The sequence below is a fragment of the Parus major genome, chromosome Z (genome assembly GCF_001522545.3).
Source record: "Parus major isolate Abel chromosome Z, Parus_major1.1, whole genome shotgun sequence".
In the NCBI taxonomy this organism is placed as follows: Eukaryota; Metazoa; Chordata; class Aves; order Passeriformes; family Paridae; genus Parus; species Parus major.
Window position 1 is genome coordinate 12,755,452 of NC_031799.1, and position 26,050 is coordinate 12,781,501.

Consider the following 26,050-nt stretch of genomic DNA (forward strand, 5'->3'; position numbering starts at 1 on the left):
TTGATGCAAGACAAAGAGTGCCCTGCCTTATGGCTAACCCTTTGTGTCCCTCAAACTACTCCACTTTTAATCCCCTAAAACATTGGTTTTGATTCTAAAGAATTTATTTATTTTATTAATTTTAAAGGTTTACTTATGAATACACAGTAGAAATGTTTAGCAAGTACCGAAAATTGCTATGATGAGACAGTAAAATAGTTACTAGATTGTTGCCATTTTCACAAACAGTAAGGGAAAATCAGCTTCCATTTCTCTGTAAGTTGCACTCTGCCCTTTGGTACTGTGCCATCAGGGGAAGGCATTGGCAAGCTCCTCAATAGGGCCTTTTATTATAATTGATGTTGTTGTAGAACTGCATGTCAGTCAACTTGAGACTGTACTAGATGTTGCACAGTCACAAAATTCAAGTGTAAGTAGATGTTTCTGCTACTGCATATTGCCTTTGTAATATATTACTTGTGTCAGTAATATGCACAAAAATTAGGAAACTATATAAATAGTTCAGAGCTTAAATGCTAAGTAGAAAAAATCTGCTGTAAATACCCTATGAAATGAAATAAGAATCAGTCATTCCCAGGCCCACTGCTCTAAAGGAGAGGCTGAACACCCATCTACTGCAAAGCAGTGAAGTGCCAAGGGCCTCATAGATTTGCAGTCCTAGAACAGCACAAATCCAGCTCTACCCTCCCTCTGGTTTGCACCGTGTTGGTTCAGTTTCTTGCTTTTGTTACTCTTAAGCAGGATCAGGAAAAAAGCAAATAAATATTTCCAAATAAAAGAAGATAAAATCATTAGGTTGAAATACCTGAAAATGTTTACTAAAAGGACTATTATACAGCATCTGTCAGAAACATATTTGTAGTGCTGAAATACTTTTTGCAGGAAGAAAGTCTATCAATATAAACTCGTTTGAATATGGTACCATTACTAGTAATTATTTGCCTACCTATTAATTGAGACCAGACCTCTGCCAACACATACACTTTCTTTGCTACATCTACTTGTCCTTTTTAATATTTATTTGAATGTCTTGTTTGGGACCAAATTACAGTATATTTTACTCTTGAGGGTTACTATAGCTAATGATATACTTACCAGAAGTGAAATTGGTATTTAAGCCTTTAAAACAGCTGACTGAAAAATTAAGACAAATGTCTGGATAGATAAAATACTCTTTGCATTTCCTGTATTCTGGGCCAGCTATTAAAGGTCTTAACTCAGTTTTAACAATTTCATTCATAGGCAAATCACCAATCACTGTCACTGCTGCACAAATTAGTCATAAACTGAATAAGAGCCTGAGGATTTTGATGAAAATCAATAAAATGTGTACAGAAGTCTTGAAAGCTTGTGAATTAGTTTATCAAAGAGATGCTAAACCTGAGAAGTCCCAAAGACAGGCTCTGGCTCATCAAAATTTGCTCTGAGGAGTGAAGAAAGTAGTGTGACTCAAGATCTAGGCATCTCCTTAAGGAGATGCAGACCATGCCAACAGAGTGCAGGGATTAGAACTCAACATGTTGTGATGCTATGGCATGATGCGTTTTTTCTTCTAAGGACTGTGTAAGCAGCTCAGAATTGGTGTAGTATCTGAGATCTAGCATATGAGATGTCTTCACACAGAGGTGCTACTTTTCCATGAAGCCTTCATCTGGGGTACGCTAGGATAAATTAAGGTAAGTTTCACCAGCATTTTCATTGGCATTTCCATGGCATTGCTGCAGTGGATCAGCTCTGAACAAAAAAAAAGTACATGGCACAATAAGGAAAGAGAAAATTAAGTGTTCTTCTTATTTCTTTATGAGTATCTTCACAAAAAATATGCAGAACCAGAATTAACTAAAACTTGCATTCAGATCCATAAGCTGATTTTCATGGTGAAATATTATATGCAAAAATCAGCATGATTTTGGAAGTGGAGAATAGAGATTTGTGCTTAAAATGAAACCTTAGCAACATCAGCTTTATTCTAGAGCAGTTCCTGCTGCAGCTGTAAATTCAGTCACTGTGTAGTACATGTGGCCTGGGATCTCTCAAAAGACTTGTTCAGAGGAAAAAAAACTATGAGAAGATAAGGAAAAGATGATTCTTCTTTCAGCAAATGCTCACAATTTTCTGCCAGCCTCAGTTAATATATCCAAACCTTGATTTATATGTCTTAAAAATACTAAGCAGTTCCCAAAGCAGGCTGTGCCTCTGGAGAGAGCTAGATGGGTTAAGGTTAAAATTCCTTGGCACTATTCAACCCTTTTAGGGAAAGAAAAGCAGGGTAGCAAGGCAGAGTGAGAAGAGATGAACAGCAGACAGACTGACTGACTCCTTTGGCTTCCAAATTGAAAATGCTAGAAGTGCATTTTCCCTGGTAATTGCTGTATATCTGAGTATTTTGTATAACATGAAGGTAAGAAAATTGCATACTTAATTTGTACTGATGAAGTGAATATGGAAAGTGCAATGAAATATTAATTTATATGGAGAAATAGCTGAAAAATATAATTGGACAGCATTGCAAGAAAGAAGAAAATTTAAAAATGAGCTTGCACAACAAAGCTGAAAAATCTGTTACATTTTCCTTTTATTTCTTAAGCTGACTAGTGTACAGATTGCAGAAACCTTGAACAACTGCATGACCTAAAAAAGGGAGGAAAAAGTAGAAAACCAAAGTGAATTTGCTTATGTTCCCTTTTTTTTTTTTTTTTCAGGTGCTGGAGATTTTTCTGTTGCTGGAAGTTTCAGGCTTCTTTCCCATTTTTTCCAGGTGAGTATCTATTTAATAAAATATATGCTGAAGGTTAAGCACGTATAATTGTGGTGCATGATGTGAGGCAGGATTTCAAGGGTCATCTAGTATATTTTCTGTGAGAAATACATTCTGTTTGGTGTCAGCTCTGGCACTGCCACCAATAGTGGCAACAACAGTGAAGCATGATGGTGTTCTCATGTCCTTTAACTCCTACCCAGAGGAATCAGCCATCCTTGGGGAAGAGAGTGTACAGTGGTGGTGTGAGGCACAGCAAGCCATGTCTCTGAAGCACCGCACGGTTTACCCCAAGCCAGCCCCAGTCCCAGGGACTGTTTGCACCCCTGATGCCTCCCATGGAAACTGGTAGTTTGCTTTGTTCCTGATCTTTAGGCCAGGTGAATGTGTCTAGTTTCTTCTTTCCAATGGCCAGAAAGGCCAAGCTGGGACTGATTTCATTCTTAGGCATGAAAAGCAAATCCAAGTGGTTTTACAGTAAACCTGGTCATACCCCTAATTATTACTGAAGGTATGTTTTGCCTTTTAGGAAAGTTTTGCACACATGCTTATGGATGGAAATCCCTGATGATTTTCCTCTCTCTTTTCTTTTGTTTGTTGTTTTTTTTTGGGGGGGTGGGTGGGGGGGTGTTGGATTTTCTGTTGGGGTTTTTGTTGTTGTTGTTTTTTGTTTTTTTAATGCAAAAACCAATACTGGAGCAGCCCTTCTCCAATCCATTGCCACTGGAATTCTTTTGGCCCTTGGTCCGAGTGCAACGGCTGTACTCAAAAACAGGTATAGATAATCTTTTCTGTGTTTATAATCTCATTAGCATATACATTTTCCCCAGTTATTAAGAAGCCACTCTAACATTAAACCCCCAAATCAGGTGCTCAGGCAAAAGCCCCAGCAGAACAAGAAGGGTGAAGAGCAAAGAACTGAGAAGATAAATTCTCCAGTCTGTCTCAGTATGTTTCCTTTCAAAGCTATGATGTTCATGTTCTAAAATAATTTGTGATCCTTTTATTTTGGTGATCGTTTCGAAAAGCTCAGCTGAACTGTCCAGTAAACACCGATATTCCTCCACTGATGCTGATTTGTACAAATTCCACTGATTTTTCATTAGTGTCATCATGACACAAGGGAAGAAAACTTGGTTACGTTCAATGAAAATAAGTTGATGATTTCTACACTGCAACTCTGTAGATGTGCAAGACACTTGCTTTTGATTTTTCTTCTCATTTACTTTGATGTTACATCAATTAAGGAGGGATTAGTCGAAGTTAAAGATGTGCCATGAGACAATACTTACCTTTTTTTGGAACCAAAACTAGCCCACTGGATGTAAGATTTTATCATCTTCCTCAATGATGTTGTCAACTTTGAAAATGCTAAGAAATACATCTCAGGCATGGCTAGTCCTATGAAAAGTGTAAAAAAACCACTTAAATTTCTTAGCAGCTTTCTCTTGACTTCAGGTACATATTACATTTTTAACAAAACAAACCACGCTCATGCACCAGTCTAAAGACATTATAGACAAAAATGTTGTCTTTCTATTAACTTGAGAGTTTGCTACCATATGGTGGTAATACCAGGTGTGGCTGTTTGCAGAAAAAATAGTGAATGTCTAGATTAGTAGCACTGTCTTCACAGTAGCAAATTATTCTGGCTTTGCATTTGAATTTTCTAAGGTCTCCTTTGATTTGCATTCAGATTAGGAGACGGACAGTGGCTGTTTATGGCCAGTATGGAGGAAACCCCTGCTCTGGGGATACCTTTGAAACAAGACCATGCAAACCCACAAGAGGATGCCCAACAGAAGATGGCTGTGGTGATCGGTTCAGGTGTTTCTCAGGTACCATCCAAGACCATTTTCAATATTTTCTACTCATGAAGTTAAGAAAATATCCTTGTTATCTTTCAATTTCAGTAAATGGGCAATGTATTTGCAGTGTTCTTGATCTGCAGATGAATTTGACTAAGGTAAACATTTCTTTTGTTTCCAGCCTCGACTATGCATGCTTTTAATTTAATGTAGAGTATGGCAGAGCATTGAAGATAATATGCTGTAGCCCTGATACCCTCTTTTACTCATTCTGCCATACTTGATTGCCCCAGAGAACAGGTTTTTTCATTATAAGAGGGTAGTTAAGGAATGCAACCTTACATTGATGTCTTGCAGCTGTTCTAGGCTATTTCCAAATATGAAATTACCTGGATCATGGAAACTAATACTCCATAAAACATATCCAGGCTGCTCTCAATACCTTCACAGAGGAGCACATTATCTTGTCGGTAGATATTTATCACAGAGGACTGTGATAAACATGTTTTGGTGCTACTAGGGAGACAATCACAGTTAATCACCAGTGATTGGGTCAAAGGGTGAAAGCTTAGGAAGCAGATGTAGAAGTCAGCTGTTTCAATGACATATCATAAGCCTCAAATAGCTATGGCTCTCTCGAGTGTCCTGTGCACTATGTCTTTACGTCTACATTTAAGGCTTCATAAACCTTAAGGGCATAGGCTTTTCATCATGGGAGTGAATCTGCTAATTAATGTAGTAGATCAATAGGACTTCTACTTTGATTTTAGGTAAGCTACTTTCAAACTAACAAACACTTCTTTCACCATGCATGTTTGTCCTGATTTAGGTCAGTGCATTAGCAGATCCCTAGTGTGCAATGGTGATCAGGACTGTGAGGAGGATGGTGCAGATGAAGATCGATGTGAAGAGAGGAAAACTGTATGTGATATTGACAAACCACCTCTGAATTCAGAACTTACAGGAGCAGGGTAATGTTCTGTGCCAGGCTCAGTAGTACTGGTACCAAATGCACTTACATTTTGATGTATTTGAAAGCTCTGTGTGTACAGATAGACTTCCTGGGCTTCTGATAAAGCATTCCATATGCAAAAGTGCCCAGTACAACTGCTTCCACCATGCCAGCGGTTCAGTGCAGGATGTACAGTCCTGTGACCTGAAGCACAAAATAAAGCTTTCAGTGTTTCATTCCTGCTATTGAAAGACAGCTACAAAGATATGAAATCAAATTTCATTTAGTAACACATGATTTTCAGCATAGAAAAAAACAAGCTAGCAATGTTCATTCTTTTTTTGCATTGCTGTTGAATTTAGCACTCTAGATTCAAATGGATTTCTGTTTATACATCCAAACTGCAACCTAGAAAAAGAATTGTTATAAGTTTCTTTGATATTGATTTATCACTTGTTATGCAATACATTTCAGATATAATACCCCCACCCCCCATTTTGGAATGGATGCCCTGTTGTTTCTATGTTGCAGTAATTGTTCTAACAATAAAACTTTAAATCATTTGAGAGAGATATAAATGTCTTAATCTATAGAGATAATGACGTGTTAATTTTTGTTGACAAATCAAGACCAACATTTCCTTTACAATGTTGTAATATGCTAGGCATACTGCTGTTTGGCATGTATAAAAGGCTGTCAGGTGATAAACCCTTGATTAAATCAACCTTTTATAGTGATTTGCAGATACAGCACACAGTTATAATGGCTCTGTAATTTTTGTTGCTGTCTTAATGATATTTTCTCTTCCTGTAGCTTTGATCTTATTACTGGTGAGACCAAGGGAAGAGTCATTCATACAAAAAGCTTTGGAGGGCAATGCAGAAAGGTCTTTAGCGGTGATAGGAGAGAATACTACAGGCTGAGTGAAAGTGTTCTTGCTTATAATTTTCAGGTATGTTTCCATTAAGCATAGCTTTTTATTTACAGTCAGGATTAAAACGGGGAGAATGGTGCAAAGCTTGCAGAGGCCCTTGGCTGGTACACTTCCCTAAACACAGCTCACTGACACCTGTACCCTCTCTGCAGTTTTGTATTATTTTGAAATACAAATTGATGTATGTCTTGCTAAAACAAAAGGGAAAAAAAATTCTTAGACGTGATTTATAAACCTCTCACAGTTAGACTGAACGTAAAGCTAATCTCATTAGAATAAGCAGTGACCTGAATCACCCTAAGAAATGTTTTGGGGAATGAAATACAGGGCTTTGGCATGCTTTGTGTGGATCTTCCAGAGGTATTTTGTTTGAAGTCACTGTCTCACTGATTTGGTTTGTCTCACATTTATCAAAAGCATGCCAAACAATCCATAATGTACTTTACTACATAGTGTAAATACTTGAGATAGAGATATAGATATAGATATAGATTATATATATATATAGATATATAGATATAGATATAGATATAGATATATGAATGCACTTCCAATAGTGTGCAGTACTTCTTATGAAATCTAAAATGGATTCAGCCTGAAAAACACACCAGCTTATTTTGCATCAGAAAGGCCTTGCTCTACTCTATAAGTTATTGTTTCTAAATCCTAGCTCTTCATAGAGACACCTATCTTTTACCTTCTAGGTTAAAGTTCAGAATGATTTCAGTTATGAGTTTTTCAACAGCACCTGGTCTTATATGAAACACATAGAGCAGTATGAAAATTCAAACAGATACAAACACACACAGAATAAAAATCTGCAAAAGGTATGTATTACTTGTCACTGTAGCTTAGTATTTTGAATAAATATTTTCACTATTTTATTAATGTGTTTTTGTAGTGAGTTGAAAATGCTTGTTTTATAAAGACATTTTTGACACAAAGTGCAAGACAGTAAATATCCCATAAAACTATTAAAAAGAGATCACTGGTTTGCTTATCAATCCAGAGGAGCTGGCTGCTGTTTCTACTTCCTTTGTCTTACTTATTTAGGAGTAATTTATTTATTTACTATCTGTTTTTCTCCATATTTAAGAGAGAAATCATTGGCTTCTTCTCATAATTGATTCATCTTTTTCTTTTTGCAAGTGGTTGATTGCCCTTTTTTTTTTTCCTGCTACCGCTCGGTCAGTATAGTGGAGCAAAAAGATTGAAATACTTCTGTGGTTAAAATTAACGTATTTTATAATGCATTTTCCATTAGTAGAACTCCATTAAGAGAGAGATCTGGTGTCTTTAACAACCAGGAGGTCACATTGTTTATGCTTTTAACTTACTTTAAAAGGAGCATTAGATAAATAATTTGAGAGTAATTTTCAATTATGAAGTACACCTTCTATCTTACAGAAAATAAAATCAAATAACAAATGTATGCATTTTTATGTCTACCCCAAGCAGACACTAACAATGACATATTTTGAGACTCAGCATAACCAAGTTCAAAAGCAACTTTGAGAGTCTGAAGTGAACTGTATTGTACAGACATATCAGATTTTATAAGTAAGCAGCATCCTCAAAATGGGTAGGGCCCCTTACAATAAAAGCCTTACCTAGACAAAATTGACTGCAAATAACAACTGTATTACCTGTGATTCACTTTCAGACAAATAAGAAGTTAGCCTTCTTCTACCAGGCTTCTGATTCTGGAAGCCACCATTATCTTTGAAGAGAGAGATCTCATTTGTCCTTGTGCTAGTTTTCAAGTACACAGGAGGAAAAGAAAGATGTTGCAGTAATTGTAAATAAAGATCCAACCTCATTTCATGACTTCAGGGTGTTTTTTTTGCATTTATTGTGTTGCTTAGATATATCTAACAGCCCTGTAAAGCTGTTGGTTAGTTGTCAATAGAATATGTTTGCCATCTGGCTATTAGGAGCCACTCTGATAGTCACATGGAGCATGACTTATGGCTTTTCCTTCTCCCAGAGTAAGCAGCTGATGGTTGTGGAGAACAGTGTGGAAGTTGCTCAGTTTATTAACAACCGCCCAGATTTTCTCACTCTTGCGGAGCCTTTCTGGAAGGAACTGTTCAACCTTCCAGTCATCTATGAGTACAGCGTCTACCGAAGACTTATTGAACATTTTGGGACACACTTCTTACACTCTGGGTCTCTAGGAGGACATTACAAAGTTATTTTTTATATGGATACTGACAAAATGAAAGCAGAAGGTAGGGTACTAGAGTGTTTGTTGCAGAAAGCAAATTCAGTAATCAAGAATAAAAAGTTATATGTATGTTTTTCCAGCTAATGTCTAAAATCAAGTAACAGACTTCTACAAGTTGCCACATCCTCTTCATGGTCAAAAGAAAGAAGACTAAAAAATGTGCTCAAACCACAGCATTTAGTTCTAGATCCATGTTTGTGATATGCTCTGGGTATATAAAAAAATAAAATTATCATTAGTTTAGGACCTCCTTAGTCTAAACTTGAATATAAATCTCAAACAATGTTAAAGGTTACATGGAGATGAAGGTTGGGTAAAACTGTGTAAAGCAGAAAAAATTACAGAGCAAACACCAGAGTGGCACCTATAATGGTAATCCGTTGGAGCAGTGCTGTGAAAATACAGACTGCTGAGAAAATAAATGGTATTGTAAACTGTTCCCAGATACACCTCACACCTCTGAGAATTCATCCATAAGCTTTAGCAATGTGTAGATCTTCCCATAGTACACAAATGCTAGTTAGTTACTTTCTAGTTTGAGTGTAGTACTTCATGACCTCTCTAGCGAGTGGGAGACTCGGAAATGAATCCAACACACTTTCTGTGTACAGTATTGTTAATGGATGGAATTATCTGCAGATGTCAGCATAACAGACTTGTACAAGTGTACCTCATCAGGCTGGAATATACTCCTTGTGAAAAAGAAGAAGACAGAATGCACCAAACTGGATGAACTGCTACTGACTTCTTCAGGTAAATGTTCAATGGTGACTCACACAGTTGTCATCTATCTATCTCTCATCTCATCCTAAGTAGCTTCAAAATGAGGAGGAGGTGTTGATAACTTTGATGAATTCTGTCCTAACATGCTGAACCCATACATCAAGTGTCTGGTTTAAAAGGCTCTCTGGCACTTGTCAATTATTGCTAATGCTTTCCCACTAAATAGCACTTTTCTGGACACCCTAAGTTAGAACTGCCAAGACCTGAAAAAACAGATACCTCCTATATATGATCAGTGTAGGAGCTCTTGATGCAGGCACAGGTTGTTGAACTGCACCAGTGAGTCCTTTCACTACTTGCTAGCAGAGTTTTTGTGTGTATTGTTTCTATTTTCATTTGTAAACAGCAATGCCTACATTTTATGTATTTCCTATCATGAATCTGCAGGAAGCAGTGGCAATAAAATTAAAGGAGACCCTTACATAGAAGGAGGAAGCCCAGGTGCTGTTGCTGGCCTTAGTTATCTAGACCTAGATAATCCTGCTGGGAACAGTCGTATGTACACCTTGTGGGCTGCATCAGTGACAGACTATCCCAGAGTAATTAAAAAAAAGGTAAGGCTATTTTCCTGAAGCAGAGGTGAGCAGATGGGATCACTTTAAGAGGACAAATTATTAAGCTACAGCTGGTGATTAATCATGTCATGATCTACACTAATTTTGTTTTCAGATCACTTTGTAAAAAATGGAAAGTTCTCAGGAAGAAAATGCTGTGAAGCTAATATGATCAAGTGCATCACAAATCTAAGTCCATTGACAGATCAATACCATCCTTCAGTGACTTTAGTGGAGTTCCAGTTAGGAACAGAGAGTCATGTTAGCATTGGAGAAAGACCAGATTTGAGATAGCCCTTTCCCCAAAATGCATATGGGTATGTCTGTGTGGCCTCCACTTCACTTGCCAACTTCTGCATATCCCTTTTATCTCTCTTCCTTCACTTTGCATCCAGAAGTTTGGCATAACTAGAGATTCTCCAGGTCAGACACTTCAGACCTAGGCACATCCCTATTCACTGCTACCTTGTCTATGTCCCTTTTGGGAACTCTCCACATACTCAAGAATGGTATAAACCCCAAATATCTCTGTTAGGAAGTTTTCAGCTAAATGTAAAAGCATATAATATCATAAAGTAATCAATTAGAGGAAAAATATTTTCAATTTTTGTTACCTTTGATCACTGTTCAATGAAATGCCATAGTAGGCTCTTTAAATGTCCCTTTTTTATGCTGGGAACATCTGGGTGAGAATTCAAGTTAATGTACATTGGTGGTCTCTGTTGTAATTTTATCTCCTCTGTGTTCTCATAGCTCAAATATGTCTAAATATTACTGATATACCATTAACTTTAAAGGATGCTTTTAAGCAGAACTGGCTTTTCATAAAAAGACTAATATTAAATACTAACATAAGATTTTAGCTAATTAGCAAATTAGAGTATCTAATGTGCTAAATTCCATGTGCAGAAGCATATGTCACAAATTATTTTGCATGATGAAATGTGCTTATAAAACCTTATATCCCAGCATAACTATTTAATATGCATGTTTTTCTACTCTATGTAGCTAACACCATTATATGAGCTGGTAAAGGAAGTGCCCTGCTCTTCAGTCAAAAAGCATTACCTAAAACAAGCCATTGAAGAATATATGGCTGAAAATGATCCGTGCAAATGTCAGCCTTGCCAGAATGGTGGTGAGGCAGCCGTGGAAGGAACACAGTGTGTGTGTTACTGCAAGCCTTACACCTTTGGAGCAGCTTGTGAGCTGGGAACTCTTGTGCAAGATCAGCCAGGTCAGCACTCTTTAAACCTGTGAGAGCTTAGAAGTGGCAAAATGTGCTCTCCTGCTTCCAGTGTCTGTCCCAGTGCACAAGCATGCAGAGGCTGCTGGGGTGAGATATCACTGCAAACAAGCAACATGGGGAGGGTCAGGCCAAGCCCGAGTCTTTGTTTAGCATGTCTAAACAGTCCTTAGCAAAGAGCTGTTTTTATTGTTTGTGTTAAATACAGCAGTCAATACTAACTGCTCAATGCAGCCATCTGTAAGTATGTACATATCCGAAATTAATTATCAATTACTTCATAAGTTTTATTTTTTAATTTTATAATTAGTAATAGCTGGCAGCTGTTTTTATGTTTTGTCAGACACTGATAATGTATAGCCTCTGTGGAATTACACCTATGTCAAAGTTGGGGAAAGATGGAAGATTAGATTATTGCAATCTGGAATTTTCTGTAATGGCACAGTTGGGGCCATCGCTAGCTTTGAAAAACCCCTGCCTTTAAACCTCTCACAGGGAATGCTTTAAAGAGGGAGTGGTTTAAAGAGAGTAGTTTTCACATTAAACCAAATATTCCCAAATGTTGCACAGGCGTTGTTGATGGACACTGGAGCTGCTGGTCTTCCTGGAGTCCTTGTTCAGGGGGAAGGAAATCGAGGAGTCGAACCTGCAACAACCCCTCCCCACGTGGTGGTGGGAAGGCCTGCCTGGGAGAGCAGCATGAAAGCAAAGCATGTGAAGATGAGGAGTTACAGCATCTTCGGTAAGTAACACTTGGAGACAGCTGAAAGATTTAAAAATTTGTTTCAGAGGGGTGCATAAACTATTGAATTCAAGGAGATCACTTACTGAGCTTTAATATTTAAGTTTAAAGACAATAAAATTCAGAAGCTGTGAATGTCACAGAAGATAAGGCTAGAAAATGGGGTAAAAGCCAGTAAACTTGACAGCATTCTATTTACCACTCTCTTGTATAGCCTGGCAGTGCCTGACTCCAATATAATCCTGGTGTAAATGTACACATAATAGTCTTGAAAATGGGCTTCACTGAGGAGTGTAGCATTTTGAAAGGAAAGACTAAATTCAAACTAAACTCTACTTTTGTTTGCTTCATAGCTTGATTGAACCACACTGTTTTGATTTATCCATAAATCCTACAGAATTTTGTCCACCTCCTCCTCTCTTAGAGAATGGATTTGTTCAAGTAAGTTATTTCTATTGCTCTGTTATCTGTTCTATCCTTACCTGCAATGTCTTTTCTACAGTCAATATAGATGTTCACTTGCAAATTTGTATTTCTCATAGCAAGCTTAGCATCCTGACCTAGTGAATAGCCACTCTTGCAGCATTTTTTAATTTTTCTGAAGTTTACGTGACAGTATCCAAAACTTCAAACTGAAAGTTAAATAAAACCAAAAACCAGAACAAGATATTTTCTTCTCTGTACCATGGTACCTGCAGAGAAAAGTCATCTACTTGTCCTTTAGTCCATATATGTAGTCAAAATTTACTGATTCACATGGATTACATATAAAATCACAACAAACTAGAGAGGAAAAAATGTTCAGTCATCCAGGAAGTCCATAACAAAATGATAAACAAATTTTAGGAATCTTCACTCTGTAACTCACTATTCTGTTTCTCTGGTGAAATGAATACCTGACAAGGTACTTGCCTCACCACAGTTTAGGCCTATTTGACAAGGGGGGCTAATTCCTCCCTTGGATGAATGGATTATGCCTTCTTCATGTTATCAGACTGTCATAAGTCTCTTTCCTCGATAAATAGATAAAAGGATTAGTTCAAAATTCATTAGTTGCCTCTGCACAACTGCAACCTTCAGCAAGATCCATAATCTTGCCCTCCTTTTACTAGTGTTTTTTTGGTTTTTTTTTTTGGAATCAATAGGTGTCTTCTGCATTGATGTTTTTGGTTCACAAACAAAGGGTAAAACCCTGCAATTCATGGAATACTCTCAATGTTTTGTAAGATCTGTCCTTAGAAGACAGCAAAATATAAAATGAGAAAAAGCCTGTTTCTTCAAGTCTACCTTTAGAAAGCTGATAATATGCCATCCTAAAAATTGGCAAAGCCATGTACTCTCCACTGATCTCCCCCCAGCCCAAGGCTGTTCAAGATCTTATCCTGCTCTGCTAATGTTTGATAACAGCCATATTTGCAGCTTGTTTATACACCATCGGGAGAGCACTGTTCCCTTTTGATCACATTTAGTGACTTGATAACCAGGATTGCCCCCAATATTCCAGACTCTCTCACCACTGCATTGTAGAGTAGCAATAATACTTCTCACTGTCCTCAGCTACTACATTCCAGAATCAACAAAAGTTTAGTGATGCTTAGGTAGTTCTTAGGTTGTAGTGATGAAAGGTAGTTCTTATATTTTATATCCAAAATTTCACCTGTTCATTTTCTTACAGAATGCTGAAAACTCATACCCTGTTGGGAAAAACATTGTCTATGCATGCAAACATGGATATTCTCTTGTTGGTGATCCTGTTGCTAAGTGTCACAGTAATTTACAGTGGCAAGTTGGAGAGAGATACTGCCAGGGTATGTCTAACTGATTCCTGTTTTGAACTACAGGTCCATTTCTGAATTCCAGTGAAACATTTCAGAACATCTGCTTTCCAGCTGCAATGGGAGGAAAAGACACACCTGTATTTTCAATTCCCTAGACATAATCAGGTCTAAATTGACTTATATTGTGAATCCAGATATTGTAATGCTGAATTAGAAACATACCCATAAAGTCTAGTTTTAAGGAAGGCTGAACTGAGGAAGACTAAATTCCATCCCAGGAATTACTTCCTGTGGAAACAAGCATTGTTGCTTACTTAAGTCCTAGGGCTATATACAAGAATCATGAAAATTTTCAGCACTGCATTTCAACAGCCTCCTTTCCTCCTTTCAAGCAGGACTGACTGCCTACAAATGCTAGTCCACACTGATTAGAGGCCATCCCTATGTTTACCAGGACATGGTCTCCAGGGTCCCATATATGAGACATCCCTCTACTATGAACCTGTTGCCTAGTAGTAACCATCATCAGAAACATGTGTCCTAAATACAGGGAAGCCCTCATACATCTAGAGCTGCACCTGCAGGCAGTAGAAGATACTGTCTCTGTGTCCTTAGTTTGCATGTTTGACTGATGTGATAAGTTAATATCCCGACTGTACATTTTTACAGAAAAATCAGCTAATCTCACCATTCAATTTTTTAAGGAATTTTGAAGAAAATAAAATACATTACTGCTTTCTGTAATCCACTGATTTACTGTGGCTGTCTCAAATGCTTCAATCCACAGAAACCGCTTGTCTCCTGCCTGACCTGGAGGGGGGTTTGCAGCTAGAGCCATGGAAACCTGTGTACGAGATTGGTGAGAGAATAACTCTGTCTTGTCCACACAGCATGCACTTGGAAGGGGCACACTCCATTTTGTGTGAGCCCAGCCTCAAGTGGTCTCCTGATGTGAACACTATTCAGTGCAAGAGATCAGGTAAGCCATTGCAGCCCCCAGGTACAATGCAGGAGTTTCTTTCCTGGAGTTTCTTCCCAACTAAGCTTTATGTAGTTTAGATATATGCAGAGCTATTGCTGAGACAGTGATAGAGAAGCCACACTTACATCACTGGCAAGAAGCACAGAAAACATGGGGTATGTTTTCTGTGGTCTGTTCAAACAAGATGCCTGAAGGCATTTCATTGAAGTTTTGTTGAAGCTTTTTGCTTCCCACTCCCCTGTAGCTATCAAGTGTTGTCAGTAACTATTTTAAGAAATTGCCTGCAATCTCTTCTGTTCTGCCACCCAAATATGTTTCACTTTTCACATATTGTATAACACTACCACCATATGAAATACACCTTAGAGTTTTTCTATCTGGAAGCTGTTCAGTGCACCAGAGCCTCTTGTGACAGAGGATGACTGGGTGACTGCTTTTGTTGATCTGGCAGTCAGACAGCTGATACAAAGTGAATATCCAGCAACTGGAAACAATGGGAAAATGCTGCTTTAAATTCATGCTGTTTAAGCTCTAGTTTGATAAGGGCAGGCAGTGGCAGAAAGGGAAACAGGCTGTAGCTTCAAGCAGTTCTAAGTCATCTTTTCCAACCATGGAAGACAGATGGGAATTTCTCTTGAACACTGCTGTGATGCTGATCACTGACACAGAGGCACCCAAGGAGCTTGTGCTTTAAGCCTGCCACTACTTCACAAGGTCCCTGGTATTCACCTGGGGAGACCCTTGACTGGGGACAACAGCCACTGCTGCAGGAGACTAGGTGCTTTTCCTATATTTTTTTCTGTCCTCTCCTTATCAGCTGGTGCTGCTGATACTGCCTCAACTACAGAAGGTGACAGTCAGGCTTAGATTTCAAAAGGCCTGTGAAATTCCTGGTGTAAGTCATCTGCTGTCATAAACACATCAACAGGAAGTACAGTGATTTCTGAAGGAATAGTATAGCTGTACGTGAATGACTTGCTGCTGCTGCTAGACTGCCAGAGTAGCAGTGCTGAACTTCTGTTACCAGTTACTTAGCCTCAGTAACTGATTTTCATTTGATTTTTATTCTTTTGCTAGCATCATGTTCTCAAATTCCAGCAATAATTGGAAAGTTTCAAATGCTTCCATCAGAAAAAAAGATACAGCTTGTGCTTACCTGTATGGGAGAATTGTATTAGTATAAAAGTTAAAAAAACAAAGGACAACAATTAGATAAATAACAGTTAAAAACTCAAGGAGTATGAGATAAGGGTAAAAATTATGAAGATAAATATTCATAGACACAGTGGCATACATATATTTGGATGGGAGTGTTTGGTCACTATGCAGCCAACTATCCAGGGAATGAAGAAAATGCAGTGATTTTTGGTGAAAATTTCCCCTCTGCAGGAAGACATATCCTTGCTGTCTGTATCATAATGCACTGCAACTCTTACTTTTTCTTTTCTTTTTTTCTTCTTCTCTGATAATTTATTTTGTTTAGCAAGTCTTAATCTCTAAGGGAGGTTTTTTTTTAGGAAAAGCAACAATCCAGAGTACTAAATTTTCATGTTGGCAGATACAAAATATGAAAAAAAATCAGGATAAAACTTCCTTAGAAATTGTGTCCATATGGATTTAGCAAGTCTTGCTGTTATAAATTCTACAGAAACATAAAAATAAATGTTTAGCAAAATTTGGAGTAGAACTCTCTAGCTAAAGAATGGTACATCTGTGATCATGAAAATTCCCCAATAATTACTACTATTTTTATTTTAAAAGTTGGTACAAGCTGAGGACTGATGATGGGACTTATAATTTTCATTACCATCAATGTATAAAGATATTTGGGTTCACACAGGGGTTTTGATCCTTAGGTTTTCTAGAGACAGCAGTGAAGTTAATAGTTCTGAAACCTAATGACAAAACTGTTCCCAGCTACTATTCAGCCGTGCTAAATTTAGCAGAAACAAATAACTGCTGCAGAAATGAGATGAATGTTTAAGCTTTAACCTAGTACTTGTCTCTTTCCATCTGGCTGGTGACCCATGTATAAATTACTGAACAGTAACTTTGCAAAGTGTATCATATCTTTTTAATACTGTTGATTACTTTCCTGTAGTAAATACTTTTAATGACCATGTAGGATGTTACTTTATGTCATGACTATATAATTCAGTGCCTCTTAAAGTCAACTGATAATTTCAAAGTAGGCCCTTGTTTTTCTGACCCTTATATCTGTGTGTTCTTCTTTAGTACCCAGTGTGAAAACAGAAGTGACAGAGCCTAAATGTCAGCCATGGGAGAAGGTATATCAGTCACAATGTGTGTGCAAAATGCCCTATGAGTGTGGGTAAGTTCAGGTTCAATTTGGCAATTAGATTCTCACTTTATTCAAGACCAATTACATTTCTTAAATTTTCAGTCTATGACAGAGGACAAAACTTTACTTTACATGAGGAAGAGACATTGTACTTGGTTTGCTTTACACCTCAATTAATGTCCTCTTCATCACTTACCTGCCTTGTCAGAACTCTCAGTGGGTTTTAGCAGTGCTGGAATTTGGTTGGATGACCAAAGGGGAAGGCATAATTTTTCTTGATCTATGAAGTAGATGAAAAAAGATAAAAATGTATTTTTAAGATTTAGAGATTTGAAGAGAAGTTAAAACAGAGGCCCTTGGGACACAAAACATCAAAGCAATAAGCCAGTGAAATAAAGCAGATTTCTTTTCACTGCTGAGAGACTAGGGAGTTATGAAAGGCACAGTAATCTAATTTCATCTCACATTTACACAGCTGTTTTTGCAGACCAGTCATGTCACTTTTCCTGACTTCATAACTTGCAGATTAGAGTTTGCTGTTTTGTGCTAGATCTATGCCTATATTCTGCAATAAGCAATGGAGAAGAAATAATGTAAGGAAATGATTAGGTTCTTTGAGAGACACAAAAGTAAGAAAACCAAAACAGAGGAGTAACAAGAAAACACCTGAGACCAAATGGCACTGATGAACAGGTGTGCCAAAAAGTTCAGCACTCCAACATCTGGGATGGTTTTCATAGACTAGATGACATCTCCTATCAAGTCACTCCTATAAAGTGGGTGCAAGCTCTAGATATGAATTCTGGCCAGGTTTATGTGACTGAGCTGAGCAGTTTGGAAGCTTCAGGATAACAGACCAAATATGTCTTACCCATGTGTAGCAGGAGAAAGAAAGCGTGAAGGTGTCTCAAGTGATTTCAAGGTAGAACTTTCAGTGGAGAGTGTCTACTTCCCATCAGACACATAGACCAAGAGTGCTCTGCATGATGACTCTAAGACAAAATTAGCACTCTGAACATCTCAAAATTAAAGCTGCTGAGCTTAGTTCAGATGCAGATCCACCAGGTAGTTCCCTAGGTTCTGAGGCCATTGTCTTATGTGCAAAGGTAAGTGCCAGGTTTGTAATAACTGCCATCTAATGCCATTCCTATCCTTAAATACCTAAATGCTTTAAGTAATCTGGTCCTGCTCTTTTTCTCTCAATACTTATTTAAAAGGGTCAGCAACTCCTTTTCTGGTTTGTGTATAAATTGAGGTCAGTTAACAGAATACAAGAGGAATTAGAGCTAGGGAAGGCCTTTGGCAGAGTCACAGTAACATTGGAGGTTAAATGACTAAACTAAATTACATTTACTTATACACTGAAGCTTCATTCGTAATTAATCTACTACTTGTCTATTTCTGTCTTTTATAATTATGTTCAAAATAGCAAGAATATAGATAACAGTCATTCCTATTACCTCATGCCATTGTTTCACTGTCTTGAAATAATGCATCCAATGATGGAAGGATAAATCATCAGCTGTCAAAGCAGACTAATCTTCCAGCCTGTTATAACTCTGCAGGAGTAAAGCGTGTAAGCGGAGCTTGGTCCAATCTTTCCTAAGAGAGCAGAATTAACTTGCTTTTCTTTGGCAGTGACTTTCAGCAGTAGCCTCTTCTCTGAAGAGAGCTTGAAGCAAGAAGAGTTCATGTGGTAATCCAGGAACACCATAGTTTCAGACCTATCCTCTATCCTTTCACTTTCCAAGAGTCTATCTGCAGAGACTGCCCACAACAGCACAAGAACCCTAGAACAGGCTGGTAATTTGTCCTTTGTTGTAGGGTGCCTTAGGCTACATCTGTCCTTATAAATGAGAGCAAGGGAATGATCCCTAGGCACCAGAGCTGCTAAATTGTTGTAGCAGCTCCTAGCAGACCTTTGACAAGGGCCAGTTCCTGTATGATTCACCGGCACAGCTCAGGAGTGACCAGGAACAGAAACCATTCCAGTCTGATGTACTCCCCATCTTCTAGGATAAAGAGGGACACCAGATACTCTGTGTAAATTGTCCCCAGCAATGGAAGGGGCAGAAGAATGGTCTGTTAATACAGGTGGAACCTCAGCCTCCATTAGCTAAGAGCTATCTCCACAGTGAAACATGCAATTTGATAATTTTTAAGTACTATCCCTCTTTTTTTTTCCTTTAAATTTGTTTACAAAGCATCTATGTCTCTCCTGAGAGTTCTTGAACTGTGTTACATTAAAACTTCTCATCTCAAATGTAATTCCAGAAAGTTAAAATCATTCCCAGCATGATGAATTTTTCACTTCACCAGAAGTTTCCTACCTCTTATTGCAGGTGAAAGGTAGAGAAAGTATTTATGGACTTAACAGATATTATTTAATTTCTCACAATATGTGTGCTTTAGTAAAATATTATTCTTATCCTTAAACATATTTTTTCAGGTAAAAAGTATTGAATTTCTCACATTCACTTTACACAAGGATTATTCCTTGCCTCTAATAACTTTTATTGCACTCCTGTGATGTTCCCAGGGAAATGTGCTTTCCCAGGGATGAGTGCAAATTATTAATTTTTCTTATACATCTTAACATGTAGATCTCCACTGTCTTTCTTCTGCTGACCCAGCTGTAGCAAATATGTAAATCAATCTCAAGACAGTATGAGGCATTGAACTCTAGCAAGAATTTGGCAACATGGTCCCTGAACTCCTGGGTTTAAACTTAAGCAGTGGGTTAAATCAGCTCCCTTTCCTCTTTTGGGTGTTGCTAAAGTGGTGCAAAGCAGACGGATTAGTGCAGAGGTCTGAGCTTAATATTTTTAGGTAAATTAAGCTGCCTTCTCTGCAAGATATTGACCTTAAGACTCAGATATTGAAATTTATCACTTAGGCAAGTAAAGGAGACATCTGAACAATTTTAAATGCAATAAAAAATTAATTACAGATTAAACACAATTACTTTCCCTGGAACACGCTTTGTTCTTTAAGATGATATATAAACAGGGAGTTTTACTTATACTTCTGTCTATAAAGGTAACTTTCACATAAAAATCAAGGCTCCACTGTCTTGGAGACTGTGCAGACAGATGACCAAACAGGACAATGCATACAAGTGCACCTGTTTCCTTTATCAGGTGTCTACTGCTATATATCCTATGGTCTGCCTCAGAATAAGAAGGTTAACCTAATTCTTTATGTTAACAAAAGAGGATTAAGGAAAACTCATGCTACAAACTTTGCTAGGGATTTCGTAGCTGTCATTTTGACCCAGCACAGCAGTTAAGGGACCTGTAGTGGTTGAGGATGCTAACCTAAGTGGAAGATACAATACAGTTAATAAAAATATTTGGTCACAGGTAGACGCATCAAACTTTTCAGGCTTAGCTAATGAGATCCATGATATATTTTAAATACCTTAAATATGAACTATGCTACAGGTATTTTAAAATCCAGTAAAGCCAGATCTTTCAAAAGGCTTCAAAATCATCTTTTTAAGAACCATTTCCAAAGTTTGGAGAAAGCTCTTTTCCTTAGTGCCTTACTTGTAGATCAAAACCCATTCCCTAATTCACAGTGGGGGGGTGGGGGGGGTAAAAAGTTACTTTAATGCCTGGCGATTAAGTCAGCAAGGTTTGAATTCTGGCATTCTTACTAGGCTTTCCTCTTCTCTCCTCCTATGGGCTTTCCCCTTCCCTTCAGTCAGCTTCATTAAGCTCATTAGGGCCATTTGCTTTTTCCTCATTAGGGCCATTTACCTGCACCTTATCAGCCTCTTCTCCCCACCAAGCACCTGTTTAGCTGAGGTTGATCCTCAGAACTGGCCTATTAGTTCTGGCCAAAAGTTCCAGTGGAAGTGTTTGTGAGCTTAAAATGAGGAGCTATGCTGAAAACTAGGCTTTGGGACTGAAATTCAAAGCTCTCCATCCCCTGGGAGCCTATCTCTGCTCTCTGGTACCCTGTGAAGCCCTTATCCATGGCTGAAAAGTGCATCTGGGAAAGTACAGGCATGCTCTGCTCCAGATAGTCACTCTTTTGTTCATTCTACACAAATACTGCTGATTGCATTGAGAACAAGTGGAGAAGCTAGGAGCTCAAGATTAAAACTCAGAGGTAATGGAAAGGGGTTTTTTTCCTCCCCTCCTACACTTGGAACATAAAACACAAATAATGACACCTTCCTGGAATTGAAGTAATGGAAGGGTTCTTTTACTCCCCTCCTACACTCAGAGCATGAAGCACAAATGGTGGCAACTTCCTGGAACTGTCCCCAAAGCAAACACCATTTAAGATTGTCCAAGAATTGTTATTACCAGTTTTAAAAGCTCATTTATGTGGGTGTTAAAGCTCTATCCACATTTCAAGAAATAAGCAATTTCTCTGGGTGATTTTTTTCCTTAAAATTTCTGTGGAGATGTTGTGTATTTCCAGAAATGTCTATGGTTTCTGATGGTCGATTATAAGGTAGTTTTTAGTAAAAGCTGAGCATTTTAAAAGACAGCAGAATAAAAATCTTAAAGTATATTTGAACACCTTAAAATTAAGAAATACTTATAAAATATTATATACACATGTTTGTATACATCATATATGTATAAGAAATGTTTTCCATCTGTGTACTTACATTCATGTATGTGTCATATATTAGAGAATAATTGAGATCTGAGATATTTTTAACCGAAGTCTCTCTCTCACTGCTGCTGAGGTCGCTGGCAAAAAGACAGTAATATCCCTTTTCTTCATGTGGGGATCTTGACTCTGCTGAGGTACAGCATCCTGTGGAAAAGGGAGAAGTCAGGACTGTCCATATGTCTATGTTTTGAGTTCTTTGCTGCACTCTTAGGATGTACGTAAGGGAACAGAGAAGTTGTAACTAGACTCTGAATGTTTTCCACTCCCTCAGCTCTTTTTAAGAGATGCCAAGATAAAGCACATTTAAATAGTGCAATTCCTGCTATTTTTTTCAGTCCTTCCCTGGACACCTGTGCTACAGATCAAAGAACCAAGAGAAACACACCTTTAACTGTTTGCAAGATGCATGCCTTGGAATGTATGGGCAGAAAATACTCTCTGACGAATGCAGAAAACTGCAAAGTACCCCAGGCAGCTGAAATACCATGTGGATCATGCCGTCCATGGGAAAAATGCAACGGTAAGAGATTCTTCACAGATGTAAGCAAAACTGTTCATATAACCAAAAGGAAATCTTTATCCTCACACATTAGCAGTTGGGCAGTTGTTCTGTCCTGATGTTGGTATGGCATCTGCAGTCCCTCCCATAAGCACCAGACATTGCTAAGCTGGCTCAAACCATTAGTCAAATGTTTGGTATCCAAACATGTCAGGAATCTTCAACCATGGAAAAGAGGACCCTGCAGGATATTGTAAGAAAATGTGCTATCTATAGAAAAAGCTTATTCCTAGACCCTGTTAAGTGAATCATCCTTTTGGTCCCCTTTCTCCTTTGGTGAAACCCCTACCCTACTCTTTTTCACTGCATCTATCTGTTCAGATTCCTTAAAACAGCAGTTGCAGGAATCCTTACTGCCCACAGGAGTAACTAATCCACACCTGAAATTTGCCGAGCAGTCTCCCCAGCAGGATGCTGTGGCTAGGAATTAAAAGTCTTACTGTATGCTAGCTGGGAAGGCCAGTTACTGTTTGTACTTTGCTGTCTATCCCCAGTTTCTTATATAATGATAAAGGTGAGGTCTCTTCCCTCAAAGGAAATAGTTCCTGTTTTTTGTAATCTGTCTGCAGTGGTAGTTTTCAAATTCCCTGATTTATTTTCCCTGAGTGTCTTATGCTACATTGCATTTAATGAAGGGTTGCCAGGAATGGGAAGATGAAGTAATAAATTAGGGTTTTAGAAATGCCCAAGCTAGAGGCATGGTTATTGTCATAATTGGAAAATAAAAAGGATTACTAGATAGGAGTTCATCTGTTTTGTCTAGCAGGGTTGAACAGACAAAAATAATAACAACAACAAAGTTAAAACTGTCTGGAGCTTCAGCAAGGACAAACACAGGGAAAAAAAAATGCACACAACACCAAAGAAAAGGACACAGTTATGAAAAATAAATATCAGGTGGAATCTTCTTACCTGAATGTCACTGATACAGCTACCCATATTTATTTATAGGAGTAGACCCTTTGATCTTCATGAAACTGTCTGTATGAAAATGTAGATACCTGTTGTAAGAGTTTGCATGCTCAGTTTGTTAGTGTCCAAAGACAGATCTCTCATCTTACAAGTTACCTGAACTCTAGAGTAGTAGATACATGGAGCAGTTCAAGAAGGAACTGAGTTCAGAGAAGACACTGAGTACAGCACTTGAGACACCTTGAGCAAGTTTTTCCCACAAGCATGATCAACCTCTCCAAGCAGAGGAAGCCCCAGCAGTGCACAGTTTATTTCCACTTCTGGTTTTTCCACTGAGCCTGAATATCACCTAATGTTACCTGAAAGAATTAGGGAATTAGATTAAGCAAAGAATGACAGAATTGCAGAAAGCTTTGGTCTGGAAGGGACCTGTAAAGATCCTCTAGTCCAATCCCCTGCAATCAGCCGGGACATCTTTAACTAGACCAGGTTTCTCAGAGTCCTGTCCAACCTGGTTTGGAATGTTTCCAGGGATGGGGCATTAACCACTCTCTGGCCAACTAATCCTCTGTTTTACCACCTTCATCCTAAAATATTTCTTCATATCTAGTCTGAATATGGTCTCCTTTAGATTAAAACTGTTATCCCTTGGCCTAGCATTGCAGTCCCTATTAAAATGTCTGTCCCTATCTTTCTTAAAAGCCCTCTTTAGGTACTGGAAGGTGCTATCTTCCCAAAGCCCTCACTTCTCCAGGCTGAACAACCCCAAATCTCTCAGCCAGTCTGTGTAGGAGAGGTGCTCCAGCCCTCTGATAATTTTTGTGGTTTCCTCTGATTCTCCTCCAACAGGTCCATGTCTTTCATGCAAAAGCTGAGCACCCTCCAGAAAATTGCTTTCAGTCTTATAGATCTCCTAGAAACATTTTAGCCTGGGGTTTTTTTTTGGTGACTTGGGTGCTATCCTGAATGTTCTTCCTCTGTGCTTTTGCTTAGTGTCATCCAACATCTGTGTTTGTGATGAAGATGGGCTGTGTGATGAGGGAGGTGCCCAGGTCTGCGCTGAAGTGAGCGGCTCTGCAGCCCGTCGGACCATGACCGAGTGCGAGGTTGGGCTGCTCAGATGCCGGGGTGAGACTGTCACCCTTGTCAGCATAAGGCCCTGTGACACACAGAATAAATAAGATATGTTACACTTTATTTTGCTTATTGCTGGAGGATATGTCAAAATGTGTCAGCTCTTGGTCAGGACATACTTTGAACCTTGCTCTGCCAAATGTAAGCTCTGCTGTGAAATCCATCACAGCTGATGAGACTGTGCATCTGGTTAGCTCTGTATCAAGGCCTGAGGCTCTTTGTTAGAAAGAGATGCACTTGCACAACTGCTCACAACAGAGCTCTTAGGCACCAGCCTTACCACTGGCAGATTTACTTCATATTTCTATCCGAATTAAAAAGTATTGCTGCAGTGCAATTGCCAAAGTAGCTATTATAGTGATAGATTACCATGTCTGACATTGTCAATATGTTTTTCTTAAAGTCACACAAACACATGCTTGCACTGAGTAGATTTAGATTAGCAAAACATACAGACTAAGCTTTACAGAATAAGAGGTATGATTCTTCTCTTTTAATAAAGCAGCTTCTTTCTACCATATTCTACTCTGCTGAGAAAAGAGGCTGCACAGAACTGATCATGTTGTTGAGCCTGATCCACTTAAATGACAAAATAATGTACATTAATAGTAAAGCCATATTAAAGTAATGAGAATACATCTATGCTTGCAGCTTCTCATATGCAGAACCACTTTATGAAAAATCACCATTTTACATTGTCATTATTATTATTATAATAATAACAACAGGTATCATCATTATATGTTGTCATTATATGCTTATTCTAAGCACAGATAACTCAGTTACATTTGTCACACGCATTTATGTTTGTGCCAAGATTGGTTTCTTTACAGATGGTTGAACAAAGAGGCATTCTGCCTTAGCAAAACTTTCTCAGAGGCAACCATTAAAGAAAACACATCTTTACAGCAATGAAGACATTCTGCATGCAGTCACCTTGGAGATACCACTGGATTATCTTCAAAGACTATTTGTGAATAAAAGAAGTCTCCTACACTCTTTCCTTATAGAGCTAGGCATTCTCTCTGGCATAGCTGGACCAGGACATCTTTCCTTACATATCACAAGTACATTCAGGTTACCATGCTGGCAGTCCCATCCCTTCTGACTATACTTGGATGCAATAAAGGACAAAGGGCTGATAGCAAAAGAATGTTCAACAAAGTGCAGTACCATCAGCACGTATGATATGTCTGTATTCTTTCAAAGCAACAGGTTTTATTTCTTACTATCAGTAATACAGTAAGATTAAACATCTCCCTTGTTTATGTTTCTACCAGTAGTTTCTTTGCATAAACCTTACCCTCAGCTGGATAAAGCTTTTCTTTCTGTGATGCTGGCAATAAAGTGTAAGACTGAACAGGAGTGGCTTTCCTTGGAGACTCTCTTGTGGGGGTAGCTATGTTGGAGGGGAAGGTTGCCACACACTGAAAGGACCTCCTGATCTTTGTAACCATTATGCTGTCTGGAAAATATTATCAGATTGAGGGGTTTGGTTATTTTTTCTTCTTAAGCAAACAACAAATTTTTGTGAATATCATACAGATGGAAATAAGTAGAATAAAATCCAAATAGATTTAGTCAGTTATTTTTTCTTTATTATTTGCTCAGAGTAGTAAGTAATAGTTTGTAGAGCACCAAGATGTTTGCTTAGTTGATTACTCTAAAGCCTCTTGTCCACAATTTCTAACCTTTTTTTTGTGGCATTTGGCACAAGATGTGATTGGACCACAAGTCCCCTGGG

General features: G+C 38.3%; 1 protein-coding gene across 4 annotated transcripts; it reads left to right on the forward strand.

Moving 5' to 3' along the window:
- The first annotated feature begins 753 nt into the window (after window positions 1–753).
- C7 (complement C7) lies at window positions 754–25,671 on the forward strand. 4 transcript variants are annotated; one of them, XM_033520583.1, is made up of 19 exons: window positions 2,013–2,401; window positions 2,703–2,758; window positions 3,461–3,533; window positions 3,628–3,706; window positions 4,455–4,596; window positions 5,396–5,487; window positions 6,332–6,470; window positions 7,157–7,279; window positions 8,440–8,683; window positions 9,319–9,432; window positions 9,850–10,016; window positions 11,025–11,253; window positions 11,833–12,004; window positions 12,358–12,445; window positions 13,680–13,812; window positions 14,570–14,761; window positions 17,000–17,096; window positions 22,037–22,221; window positions 24,166–25,671. In XM_033520583.1, the coding sequence occupies exons 6-19, from the start codon at window positions 5,426–5,428 to the stop codon at window positions 24,351–24,353; spliced, it is 2,133 nt and encodes a 710-aa protein (XP_033376474.1). In that variant the 5' UTR covers window positions 2,013–2,401; window positions 2,703–2,758; window positions 3,461–3,533; window positions 3,628–3,706; window positions 4,455–4,596; window positions 5,396–5,425; the 3' UTR covers window positions 24,354–25,671. The 4 variants fall into 4 exon arrangements, with proteins under 4 accessions (XP_033376473.1, XP_033376474.1, XP_033376472.1 ...); XM_033520582.1 differs by lacking the exons at window positions 2,013–2,401; window positions 3,628–3,706 and adding an exon at window positions 754–1,676; XM_033520581.1 differs by lacking the exon at window positions 3,628–3,706.
- The last annotated feature ends 379 nt before the right edge of the window (window positions 25,672–26,050 follow it).